The sequence below is a fragment of the Trifolium pratense genome, linkage group LG4 (assembly GCF_020283565.1).
Source record: "Trifolium pratense cultivar HEN17-A07 linkage group LG4, ARS_RC_1.1, whole genome shotgun sequence".
Classification (NCBI taxonomy): Eukaryota; Viridiplantae; Streptophyta; class Magnoliopsida; order Fabales; family Fabaceae; genus Trifolium; species Trifolium pratense.
Genome location: NC_060062.1, coordinates 49,304,271 through 49,317,487, shown reverse-complemented (window position 1 = coordinate 49,317,487; position 13,217 = coordinate 49,304,271). Strand labels below are relative to the sequence as shown.

Here is a 13,217-nt window from a genome sequence, read left to right as displayed (position 1 = left end):
ATGCTGATGTGATTTTAAAAATCATTGATCTTTCAGGAAATCATCTTACGGGGGAAATACCAACTGAAATGGAATGTTTATTTGGATTGATTTCTTTAAATTTGTCGAGGAACAATCTCACTAAAGTTACTAGATGTTCTTGATCTGTCAAGAAATCAGTTGTCGGGCACAATTCCTTCCAGTATAACTCATATTGATCGTCTCACTATGTTGGATTTGTCAAATAATCAGCTCTATAGAAAAATTCCAATTGGAACGCAGCTGCAGACATTTAACGCTTCATGTTTTGAACCACTTGATATAAAATGTCCAGGAGTAGAGCCAGCAAAACATCAAGTTCCAGTAACTGAAGCAGGAGATGAGAATTCAATATTTTTGGAAGCATTATACATGAGCATGGGGCTAGGATTCTTCACTGGTTTTATTGGCATTATAGGCTCAATATTGTTACTACCGTCTTGGAGAGAAACCTACTCCAAATTCTTGAATGCTTTAATATTGAGAATCATCATGTGGTGGAAGCAGTGATCAATGTACCTAGCTAGTTGCTCTAAAGTGGATGAATGATGGGAAGGTACTTCTATTCTTTCTTACTCTGCTATTTTAAGTTTTACGCTTTATTAACTACTGAAATTCATTAACCATATGAAAATTTTAATACTACCACTGTTGATATGTGTGTAACTAATTAAAATGAGTGTAGTTTGTATGATAGTGTTCAATGTATTTTGTTATGCTTTCAAGTTTGGTAATTTTCAAAAGGAAATGTGGAACTTTTGCGGTCAAACATAACAGATTGTAGTTTAACCAAAAACATATATTGAATAAATGATGATGAAATGAGAGTTTGCATATTTGTAAGCTTATCTTAGACGGATTGAGAAAGACAAACAACATGAAAAAGAAGCGGTTGAGTTTGTTAAAGGATCAAGGAAACGAGCAAGTGTGAGGTGAAAAATGAAGTATAAAGGCTTATTTGAGATATCACATAGTACTCACTCTAGCTTAGACTGCAAACACACTAGCTTAGCCTTAGCACTAAGAAAGTTGTTCAACATGCCACTTGCCCGTCACTTGTCACGTCATAGTGTGCCGTGTGGACCTCTATTTGCCACATAAGCATTTTTTTTTGTAAACCAAAGATATCCCCCGCACGCAATTGCGGAGACTAATGCGCCTTCGGGGTAACTGAGATCACTTAAAGGGGTTAAGCTTACATGAACGAAGAACATATTTAAGGCAACAAATTATATGAAAAGAGTTGAGAGAAAACCTTGAAACCTAGTTTGGACAAGGTCGAGAGGATGCTTGTTGGTTACGGTAGCAAATCTGGAGGCTAAGCTGGCGGGCGACGCTGTACTCCCATGAAAGCAAGTTTGCTCAAATGAATGTACCATGCATATATATATATTCTGAGCACCATGTTAGTGAGGACTATGCTAATGATGAAGATTCCATCTACAACCTGACAGTGACGTTGATGATAGGGATTGTCATAGTGAAGAAGTGCATGCTAGGATTTTAAAAGACACATCAAAAAAGAATATGTTGATTCAATCATGTAGTGGAGATAGTGTCCAAACATCCTTTGAGGATAATGGGTATGCATCATATCATATAACAATTGAGGACTCCCGAACCTACCAGTGTTCAAAGCCTAAATTTCCTGAGCTTAACCCATTTGTTGCTTGGGAATGAGTTTGGTAATTTGGAGCTTTTCAAAAATGTTGTTAAAGACTTTAGTATTTTTCTTGAAACCGCCCTACAATTTCAAAGACCCGCTTGTATATTTCCGCAATCAAGGTTAAAATGGCATACAATATGTTTGCCATATATGATAAGGTAACTTCAATTCCTAAAACAAACGTGACGAAAAGAGGATATGGTTATCATGCTGTTGCACCTGATTTAAGAGGATATGGTGACTCTGATTCTCCTCTAAATCCTAATTCCTAAACTCTTCATCACATCGTTGGTGATCTTATTGGTCTTCTTGATCATTTTGGCAACAACAGGTATGTATTTCAAAACCAATTATTTTGTATGGATCTCTATGTTTCAAATTTTTAATTTCATAGTTTTTTTTTTTAGTTTAATAATTGTACACTTACAAATTTAAAAAAGGAAACTATATAGTTATAGAATAACAAATCCGTGTCTAAAGAAAATCGATAGGCAAACGCACACAAGAACACAAACCATTGAGTATGGCTCATAGTCACAGAAGAGGGGCGAGGGAAACATCCTTTTCACCGGAACTTGTATTTGGCCCAAACACGAGTTAGGCCCAACTTTTTGTTGTAGGGTGGTGACTAGGGTGGGGGCGATAGCCCCCTTAAAGTATGGGTCAAGGTATTCTTTCAAGTAATAATACAGAACTATATTTGTTTTGTAGTCGCAGACGTATGGACACTTTCCCAAATTATGTGAACAAACGATGCTTGCGATTTGCATTTCTTTATTTTATTTTTTTGTTACTGGTTGTTGTTTGTTATAACACAAATGAATGAATGATTGATCACGGAGTTTGACCAATTGTGTTTACATCTCTGATAGTAGAGTATAATGCAGTGTTTAGATACTATGGTCCAAATTACAATTTCACTCCTCTGCTGCTACATTTGTTGCGCTTTCAACTCCACTCGTTATTATCGAGTTTCACCTACTAATTTATTCTCTCTTTTGAGTAAGTTGGATATGATAGGGGAGCAAACATTGGATGGCACCTAAGTCTATTTAGGCCTGATAGAGTGAAGGGATTTGTTGCTCTAGGTGTTCCTTACTTTCCTAGGTCTCCAACAGATAAAACTGTTGAAACTATAAGAAAAATATATGGAGATGGAAATCATGTTTACCAATTCCAGGTAGAGTACCCTTTATGGCTTAACAAAGTTAAAGATCAAAGAACTATATTTTACACTAATTCTCATTGAAATTGTGTGCTTTGTGGTTGGCAGGAACCAGGTCGCGCAGAGAGAGCTTTTGCTAGATATGATTTCTCGACAGTAATGAAGAAGTTTTTACTCATTACTAGGACACATTTTATAGCAGCTCCTTCTGGCATGGAGATTATCGATTTCTTGCCAACTCCTTCGGTTTTGCCGTCATGGATAACTGAGGAAGAACTCGTGGTCTTTGCAGACAAATTCCAAGAATCTGGTTTCACAGGCGCATTCAATTACTACCGCGCAATGGACTTGTAAGTATCGTTTTTTTTTTTTTTTTTATATATGTTTTCTGTTTAATATTTTACAACAAATCATATTTTAGGTGATAATTTTAAAAGCAGAAAATGTTACAATCTACTAAAGTAATAGGCTTCTGGATGAGTCTATTTTGATTACTTATAATTGTTAAATGCATGACAATTATTGAATCCTTTGCTACACTCAATGGTTACAGAAACTGGGAGCTTCTGGCACCATGGCAAGGATCAAAGATAACAGTTCCAACTAAGTTTATTGCTGGAGACAAAGATGTTGGTTTTCAAAGTGGTACAAAAGATTTTGTGGAAGGTGATAGAGTCTTGTTCCTAACCTCGAAGTGGTTATACTAGATGGCCATCACTATATACATCAAGAGAAAGCTCAACAAGTTTCAGAGGAAATCCTTTCCTTCATCAGTAAATTATCTTTGGATTAGGCAATCTTCAACAGTTTGAGACATTCAATTTATAAGTATTGTTAATCCCTTTGTTTTAGTTTGTGGTACAGAAGCAGAACTATTTCTTATTAAGACAAGTTATATGCAATGTTTTATGTGTTGTTTTTACATATGTTAGACTGAAATTTCGCCCATCGTCAAAAAGTGACGTGAAAAGTCGGTAATTATTCAATGCTATAAATAAATACAGTATCAAATTAGGACACTGGATAAAAGTGAAAGAAAGAATAAATCATCATCATCATCATAAAGTAAAAGGAAAATAATCAGTCATTCCTTTTAGCCAGTTTAAGTAATTTTAGAACATTTTCATAAACAATAAATGTCATTGAAGCAACAGGAATGTTTATCAAAAGGTTCGGAGTGATTCCCTTGTAAAATCCTCGGACACCTTCAAATCTGCAAGAACCGAACGTAATCAACAATGCAAAAATGACTGGCACAATTTAAAATTATCAAGAGCATATCAATATGGATTATGGTCTATGGATGCACACAAAAGTAACAACAGTCTTTATAATTCATTGTCGACAGTGTTACATGAGAGTCAACATGTTGTGTTGCCACGGTCTAAAAAACGCGATTATCAATAACATTTATCTCATTCCTAACCCAGTTTCACATTTCCTTGTTTGTTAATGAAATGTTGCAAAATAGATGTTGGTGGGTTTAAATATGTACCGTGCAGTTTCTTTGACAACATGCCAACTGTTTCTATATCTTGGTATCCCATCACCATCAGGTCGTTGCTGCAGAGAGAAAGAAGTTTCAGTCTAGCTCTGAGATTCATAAAGATACACACAATTAAAAGATAAGCTAAATGAGTCCGCACTCTGGTACCTGCAAACGAGTCCGTATAACCTGAAAAAACAGCATGCCACATGAGTAAGCAACTTGTTCTTTGATTGATATATTATGTTTAAGGACACAAGAGTCCAAATTTTTCTCCTTCAAAAGACAAGGGGGAAAGAGAGTTGTACACGTACATTAAATGGATAGGTTGGGAGTTTTGCAGCAACTTTTGTTGTTGCTCCAAGAACAGCAAAATCAACAGAATTCTGGGGAATGGAATAAAATATCAAAACATGGCATATGTAAATCACGGAAAATACCTTGAGTACTTTAATATAACATTCAAATGAAAATATTTATTCGGTTAAATGCAATTTTGGCCCCCCAGGTTTACCAATTGCTCTATTTTGGCCCCCTTACTTTCAAATGCTCGGATTTAGCCCCCGAAGTTTACCCCCTTTTGCATTTTGTATTTTGCGTATGTGGAATATCTTTTACACGTGTCATAATGTTATTGGACAACCTAAACATTTATACACGACTCAAAATATGTCTTAAAAAGCCATGAGCTTGTCACAAATGATTTATATGATATGCATTTGTCTCATTTAAAATGTCCCAGAATTCCAAGGTCCAATAACTTACCAAGATTTGATCAGGGTTTTGATGTTGTATTTTACTTCCTTTGGTCTTCAAATCGACAATAGTTTTACGAAGCTTCTCGTATGCTGTCAAGTAAATAGCAGAATAAGAGACCTGCCAAACCCCACAAAGTCAAGCAACCTCTCTATGAACAACAAGTAGACAATAAAAATCATGATTTTGTCAATCCTTTAATATAGTCAGTGGCTATCAAGATTTAAAAACTAAAATGGTGTCATCAGATATAAATAATCCATAAAAAGCTTGACAAATAACAAAACCAAAACACTTCAACAACAAATTATCATATGGTATTGTTGTAAATAAATAGTAAATATTCTATTATTAGGAGTAATCTTCTATTAGTAATTTGTATTTGGCCCATGAGCCCATTAGGTTAGAATAGCCTATATAAACACATTAGTGATTGTAAATTATTCATAACTTGAAATATAATAATATATTCAGTTTTCACATGGCATCAGAGCTCTCGTTCTTTGAGGACCTTGCTTCCGCATAAACCCTAGCCGCCTTCATTGCGGTCATAAACCCTAACTGCCTTCATTGCAGGATTAGGATTTGTTACTACTGCCTTTATTGCAGTTTCCGCAAACAGTTGCGAAATCACTGTTCACGCGGTACTGTTCATCCACGACACTGTTCACGCGCGTACTGTTCATAGCAGTACTGTGCGTCACTGTTCATTCAAAAAAAACTTGGATTTTTTGCTATTTTGTTCTCCTTATTAAGACAATCACATGACATCGGTCAATATGTCAAAAAAAGGATTTGTTCCACTCAACCAAGATGAAATAAAGAGATTGAAATCTTTTCTTAGTGAATTGGAGACACCAACAACGGTTACAACTTCTCTGGCATATTCAGGTATGTTTCCGTTTCCACTTTCTCTTGGTAAGTCTCAATTTTCTGTTGGATTTAATGCTTCGGATAAACCCTATAACCAATATTGGATACTGGATTCTGGAGCCACTGACCACATGACACCCTTACCCACACAATTTTCCACTTATTCACCTTGTCCCAGTAACAAGAAAATATCCACAGCAGATCGTACCCTTTTAACTGTAGCAGGTCAAGGAGATATCCAAATAAGTCCATCTATAATCCTACGAAATGTCCTTCACATTCCCAAATTGTCTACTTAGCCTAATTTCCATACAAAAACTCACCAAAAACCTATCATGTAATGCTATTTTTTATGACAATGCTTGTGTTTTTCAAGATAAGCATTCGGGGAGGATAATTGGAAATGCGAAAGAATTGAATGGTCTTTATTACTTGGATAACCAAAATCTCCCCCCAAATCCACTCAACAACAACAACTCACTTTTTTCGGAATCAATTAAGACCAACAGGGAGAAAGTCTTTCTATACCACCGTCGCCTTGGTCATCCTTCATTTAGAGTCATGAAACAAATATTTCCTTCCTTTTTAAAAATTTAGATGTTGAGAGTCTTTGTTGTGAGGTATGTGAACTTGCTAAACACAAACGTGCCTCTTTCCCGGTCAGTAACAAAGTGAGTACTTCTCCATTTTATTTAATTCATACTGATGTGTGGGGTCCTTCTAATGTTCCAAATATATCAGGTGCTCGATGGTTTGTAACCTTCATCGATGATTGCACTCGGGTTACATGGGTCTACTTACTAAGACAAAAGTCTGAGGTTACCTCTGTGTTTCTACATTTTTTCTCATTGGTAAAAAACCAGTTTGGAGTGAGTATTAAGAGGGTCAGGTCTGATAATGCCAAAGATTACTTCAATCAAGGACTTAATTCCTTTTGTCAAAAAGAGGGTATTATTCATGAGTCCTCTTATGTCAAAACACCCCAACAAAATGGGATTGCTGAGAGAAAAAACAGGCATTTGTTAGATCAAACACGTGCTATATTATTCCAAAATAAGGTTCCCAAGAAGTATTGGGGAGAGGCGGTTTTAACCGCATCGTATCTCATAAATCGTTTACCTTCTAGTGTCCTTGCCTCTAAAACTCCTATGGAGGTTCTATCCTCATTTTATCCTGATGTGTCCACCTCTTGTAATCTCATTCCTAGAATATTTGGGTGTAAGTCGTTCGTCCATATCCATAGTGATGGTAGAGGGAAACTTGATCCTAGAGCCTTAAAGTGTGTCTTTATAGGGTATTCTTCCACCCAAAAGGGTTACAAATGTTATCATCCACCGTCTCATAAATTCTTTGTCTCCCGAGATGTCACCTTCCATGAACATGAAAGTTACTTCATTCAAACTCCTCTTCATTTTCAGACAATGTTGAGGCTCATTTTCATTTTCAGAGGGAAACTCATCTTCAGGGGGAGAGCACAAGTAAGGAAGATGAGTCTCTTATACTCCCTGACCTTAATTTCGGGCCAGAAGTTGAGGCTGAAACTAGAGGTGACAATGTTGAGACTGAAATTGATCTTGAAAATATTGAAACTAAAGTTGACAATATTGAGACTGAAATTGATTCTGAGAAAGATGAAAATGTTGGTGTTGATGTGAGATATGGGAAGAATTTAGTATACACAAGAAAAAAGACCATTCCTGAATCTACTCATATCCATGAGTCCGATCCAACATTACATGAGGTAACTTTCCTTGACCCTTCAAACTCTAGTGATTCAATTTCAGAATTTTCTCATACCCAGGAACCAGAATCTAGCTCAACCATACAAAGGGAACCAGAATCCATTCTGATAAAACATAAAAACCCAAAATCCAGAGAAATAACACCAGTAGACTCTAAAGATTTACATCTCCCAATTGCCCATAGGAAAAATACTAGAACCTGCACCAACAAGCCACTTTACCCTCTATCCAATTACTTATGCTTTGAACAATTATCAACTACCCATAAAGCCTTCCTCACAAGTCTAAACACTACCACAATACCTACTTCCTTGTCTGAGGCATTGTCTGACAGGAAATGGAAACAAGCCATGGATTTGGAAATGGAGGCACTTGATAAGAACAATACTTGGGAATTGGTCTCTCTACCAAATGGAAAGAAACCTGTAGGGTGCAAATGGGTATACACTGTAAAATACAAGGCTGATGGATCTATTGAGAGGTACAAGGCAAGATTGGTAGCCAAAGGGTTCACTCAGACTTATGGAATAGATTACTCTGAGACATTTGCTCCAGTTGCAAAAATGAACACTGTTAGGGTGATATTATCTTTAGCAGCTAATTACAATTGGAACTTGCAGCAATTTGATGTAAAAAATGATTTCCTTCATGGAGAACTTGAAGAAGAGATCTACATGGATGTACCCCCTGGATATCGTGAAGATATTGCTGCCAACACCGTGTGTAAGTTAAAAAAGGCTTTATATGGACTAAAGCAATCACCACGAGCTTGGTTTGGAAGATTCACCAAAGTTATGGTTGGTTTGGGCTTCAAACAAAGTCAAGGAGACCATACTTTATTTGTTAAACACTCTAAGTCAGGGGGAGTCACAGTGTTATTGGTGTATGTGGACGACATTATCGTAACAGGCGATAATGAAGAGGAGCAACAAATGTTAAGTCAACACTTAGCCAAGGAATTTGAGATTAAGACCTTGGGAAAATTGAAGTATTTTTTGGGAATAGAAGTGGCTCACTCTAAGAAAGGAATTTTCATATCCCAACAAAAATACATTACCGACCTTTTGCAAGAGACTGGCAAGACAGCATGCAAGCCTGCATGTACACCAATTGATCCAAATATAAAGTTGGGGAATGCAGAAGAAGATGTTGCGGTTAATAAGGAAAGGTATCAAAGATTGGTCGGCAAACTAATATATTTATCACATACTAGACCTGATGTTGCTTTTGCTGTAAGCTTGGTCAGCCAATTCATGCACCAACCAAAGGAGATTCATCTACAAGCTGCACTCCGAATTGTTCAATATTTGAAAGGAACTCCAGGTAGAGGAATTTTGTTCGAACGAAATGGAAGTGTGGGACTTGAAGCATATACTGATGCTGACTATGCAGGGTCAATTGTGGATAGGAGATCAACTACAGGATATTGCACTTTTTTAGGTGGAAATCTTGTGACTTGGAAGAGTAAAAAACAAAGTGTGGTATCCAGATCTAGTGCTGAAGCAGAGTTCAGGGCAATGGCACAAGGTATATGTGAATTACTATGGCTGAAAAGCATCTTGGAAGACTTGAGGATAAAGAGTGATGAACCAATGAAACTCTATTGTGATAATAAATCTGCTATTAGCATAGCTCATAATCCAGTGCAATATGATAGGACCAAACATATTGAAGTTGACCGACACTTCATCAAAGAAAAATTAGATAGTGGTCTAATTTGCACTCCATATGTTTCTTCCCAAGGCAACCTTGCAGATCTTCTAACTAAGGGGCTGAACGGCAATAACTTTGAAAGAATTGTTTCCAAGTTGGGAATGATAAATATTCATTCACCAGCTTGAGGGGGAGTGTTGTAAATAAATAGTAAATATTCTATTATTATGAGTAATCTTCTATTAGTAATTTGTATTTGGCTCATGAGCCCATTAGGTTAGAATAGCCTATATAAACACATTAGTGATTGTAAATTATTCATAACTTGAAATATAATAATATATTCAGTTTTCACAGGTATAGTCCACCCAATGAATGATATTAAATGACCAGCAGATTCTTCATTTACTTGGTATGGTCCTAATAGTATGGGATTATATTTGTTTTTCCTCTTGTATATACAGATAAATATTAGAAAAATATTTGAAAAGAAAGACCTTTATCTATGCACAATTTCACATATTACATTTAATCTTCCATTAAAATTTCAAGTGGCACGATCGACAGGCAAAATACAAGAGCAAGTAACATATTAGAAAAAGACCCTCAGTTAAGTGCACTAAATCCTTCTTCCCTCCAATGGTCCTAAATGCATGACTTTTTAATTTGAACAGATGAAATTTCGTGAATGGTTAGCAAGCCAAATAATCGCAGACAAAGTATGCTTACATGGCTAGTGGCGATGTGAAAATTACACAATAAACTAATTCTAATTGTAGCTTGGCAGTTATTGGTTGGAAGAATCTAATGTGAGGTTTCTGATAATTTATGAGGTTAATTAGCATATTGAATTGAAGTGTTCATAATTGATCTTGTATCTTTTTTGCCTTTTAAGACCTTTATCTTTATTTAAGCTCAATTCCACACATTATAATGTGCAATTATAATTTTAAGTGCCAAGATTAACAGGAACAATAACAAGAGCCAGCAACATACCACAAATAAACCAGGAACAATCCCTCTGAAAAGTGCACTGAATCCTTCTTCTCTCTTTATGGTCATAAATGCATCTGATATTTGATTATACAGATAAAAAATATACCATGGCATGTTAGCAATTGGTATAATGATGAATGTAACCACTATAAGCAAAGGATACATACTATAATGACTATCATGTTTTAGCTTTTAGGTAGTTGAAACTTTAGAGAAATGGGATGAATGTGTTATGTGTATGCTTAATACATTACCAAGTAATAATTAATGACTGAATATAGATACTATAGTCTATAACACATATAGTGGTGTTATATAATATAAAATTTCCCGTGAATTGTTTTGGGTGAGAAGGATAAAAGTCCCCCAAATATTATGACTCCAATTGAACCAGTCAGTGAAAATGAGCTATCTTTCAATGTATATATACTAATTTCTATTGTGTTGTGTACCACAGTTTGGTTAAAATGATTGAGGTTAAGAAAGTTTGTGTAAAAGATGATAATTAAGCTGATTTATAGGTAATTAACCTGTAGAGCCGGAGTAGAAAAGAGATGAACATAATCAAAATTAACCCGAAAGTGAACAGTTCGGAATATATAGTTAATGTAAGATGGAGAGCATACCATATAGCCCAGAATATGGCCGTGCCTGATGAAGAGGCGTCTGAAGCTGCAGTCTTGTCTTCACTACCAGAATAGGATTTGTGCACAAGCAAAGCTGACAACAGGTGAAGGAAACCATTCATGAATGTGCCACCATAAGATTGGTTGGTTTTGGAGCCCTAAACATCCAACTTTGAAAGCTAAACAATATCTCAAATATATGCAGAGATAAGACAGTAGTAAAGTTTGTTAGTTCCATCCTCACATAATATTCAAGCAACAATTTTCATAAAAAAATTCATCTAATACAATTTTACCAAAAGCATTTCATTGTATTTCTCACGACTCCTTGGGCCGAACAGAAACAAAAGTTCAAAATGCAAAACCTAAGGATATTATGAGACTTTACTCCAAGTTGCAACAACAAATAAATACAAAACGCTAGAAGGATTGAACAACATATAATCCATCCATATATCTTACTATGAATTATAAATGTGGCAAAACCTAAGGATATTATGAGACTTTACTCCAAGTTTCATTATATTGTATTTTTGAACACTCACCAAAGCTCCTGCAAAAAACATCTCCTCACTGCTCATATCATGTATTTGTTTAGCTTTGACGCTACCACTGTAAAATAATAAAAAGATAGGTGATGACTTTGTTCAAACATCAAACATATCTAGTCTCTCTCAAATTCTTTCTCTAGGATAGTTTACAATATCTAACATGGTATCAGAAATATAAGGACTCCAGTGAAGTTAAAATACGGGGGGAGGGGGGACAATCCTTCGACATGATAAAAAACAAGCAATGCAATATTCCAAAAAAATCAAATGAAACTATCAGGTTCTGTACAAGGTCAAATGATACAAACACTAATGCCGAAAAGTAGTCCATAGATAATTATGAATAGTGATGCATAGCAGTGTAGTCAAAATCGCGAGCCAACTCGTGAAATCATACGATTTTGCTATCCTAATATATCAGGATGCAAAGATAAAGAGTCTGCCATCCTAATATATCATTCTTTCCAAGTGAGCATCAAATGTAAAAATGAAAGGTTAAAATTTTAACTACTTACTATAAGACTACTAAACCCGTTGAAATAGTTATCCCAAGAGCCCATGAATGGAAGCCTGTATATAGCCCTTTCAATCCCTGCAAAATAAACCACAGCACCTAAGTAGCACATTCATAGTATGACATACACCAGAAGTTTCTCTCCTATATTAATTCACAAAAGATGTCAATTTACTAACACCAAACCTGTTAATTAATTATAAGTGAAAACAAAGGACACAAAGCCTATGATCCTAGCTACAGACATATTAACAACTATGCACTGACGGTGTATTTTACACAAGCATCCAACAAGAAATCATCAATTTGTCATTGCATGTCGGTGTAAATTTATTTATCTTTCTTTCTTATAAATTATAATAGTGACTAAAACTAGTATTGTGATAGCGAAAATCCATGAACATGATCGTTGAACCGAAGAAAGGTAAGAAAAAGAGACAGAAACCTCTAAGCGAGCAATGGTGAAAATGGCGTGAGCGGTGTTGTTGTATCTAGGAATTTGAGAGAAGAGTCGACCATCGTTAACTGCAAAATCAATCAAATAAAGGGTATGAGAAGAAGAAGAAACAAATGATTTATATGAATGAAAGAAAGAAAGAAAGAAAGAAAGAAAGAAAGAAAGAAAGAAAGAAAGAAAGAAAGAAAGAAAGAAAGAAAGAAAGAAAGAAAGAAAGAAAGAAAGAAAGAAAGAAAGAAAGAAAGAAAGAAAGAAAGAAAGAAAACCTTTAAGCCTAGTTTGGACAAGGTCGAGGGGATAACTGATGGTTATGAAGGTGAATTTGGAAGCTAAGCTGGCGACGGGGTACTCCCATTGCAACTTCTCACGGCGCTTGGTTGCTTCCATTGATTTGAGAACAGAAAAATGGAGAATGTGAATAATTGAAGCATGGTTTTGTACTTCTCTAACAATCTAACCAACTGTTCCTGTGACGAGAGAAACTTGGCAATTTGGTAGCTCAGACACACTCCAGTAACTGTCTAACAAACTCCAATCCACATCATGTTTTATTTATTTATTTATTTTAAAATACTTGGAAATTCTAGCCACTAAGATACTAGACCAAAAACACATTATTGTTAGAATTAGAGTTTGAATACTACATTTTTCATTTTTTTACACTTCAAGACTGTATTTGATGCATCCAAATTGTAGTAATTTTGGCATTTGTTT

General features: G+C 35.5%; 1 protein-coding gene and 1 pseudogene across 1 annotated transcript; one reads left to right on the top strand and one right to left on the bottom strand.

Moving 5' to 3' along the window:
• The first annotated feature begins 1,809 nt into the window (after positions 1-1,809).
• On the top strand, positions 1,810-3,773 carry LOC123922820 (annotated as a pseudogene).
• Positions 3,774-3,875: 102 nt separating this feature from the next.
• On the bottom strand, positions 3,876-12,999 carry LOC123921091 (folate transporter 1, chloroplastic-like). The gene is made up of 11 exons (XM_045973487.1): positions 12,770-12,999; positions 12,492-12,571; positions 12,048-12,124; positions 11,527-11,593; positions 10,982-11,160; positions 10,356-10,429; positions 5,101-5,211; positions 4,650-4,721; positions 4,504-4,524; positions 4,345-4,412; positions 3,876-4,062 (listed from the first exon to the last, which is right to left on the bottom strand). Exons 5-11 carry the CDS (start codon positions 11,097-11,099, stop codon positions 3,930-3,932), a joined length of 597 nt encoding a protein of 198 aa, XP_045829443.1. The 5' UTR covers positions 11,100-11,160; positions 11,527-11,593; positions 12,048-12,124; positions 12,492-12,571; positions 12,770-12,999; the 3' UTR covers positions 3,876-3,929.
• Positions 13,000-13,217: the final 218 nt, after the last annotated feature.

What these genes read in the sequence shown, in the direction of transcription:
- LOC123921091 (XM_045973487.1), bottom strand. Translation starts at nt 11,099, where the DNA reads ATGGTTTCCTTCACCTGTTGTCAGCTTTGCTTGTGCACAAATCCTATT. An exon ending in TCCCAACCTATCCATTTAAT is followed by an intron (nt 4,525 to 4,649) that starts GTACGTGTACAA and finishes CTGTTTTTTCAG; the next exon opens with GTTATACGGACTCGTTTGCA. An exon ending in TTATACGGACTCGTTTGCAG is followed by an intron (nt 4,413 to 4,503) that starts GTACCAGAGTGC and finishes TTCTCTCTGCAG; the next exon opens with CAACGACCTGATGGTGATGG.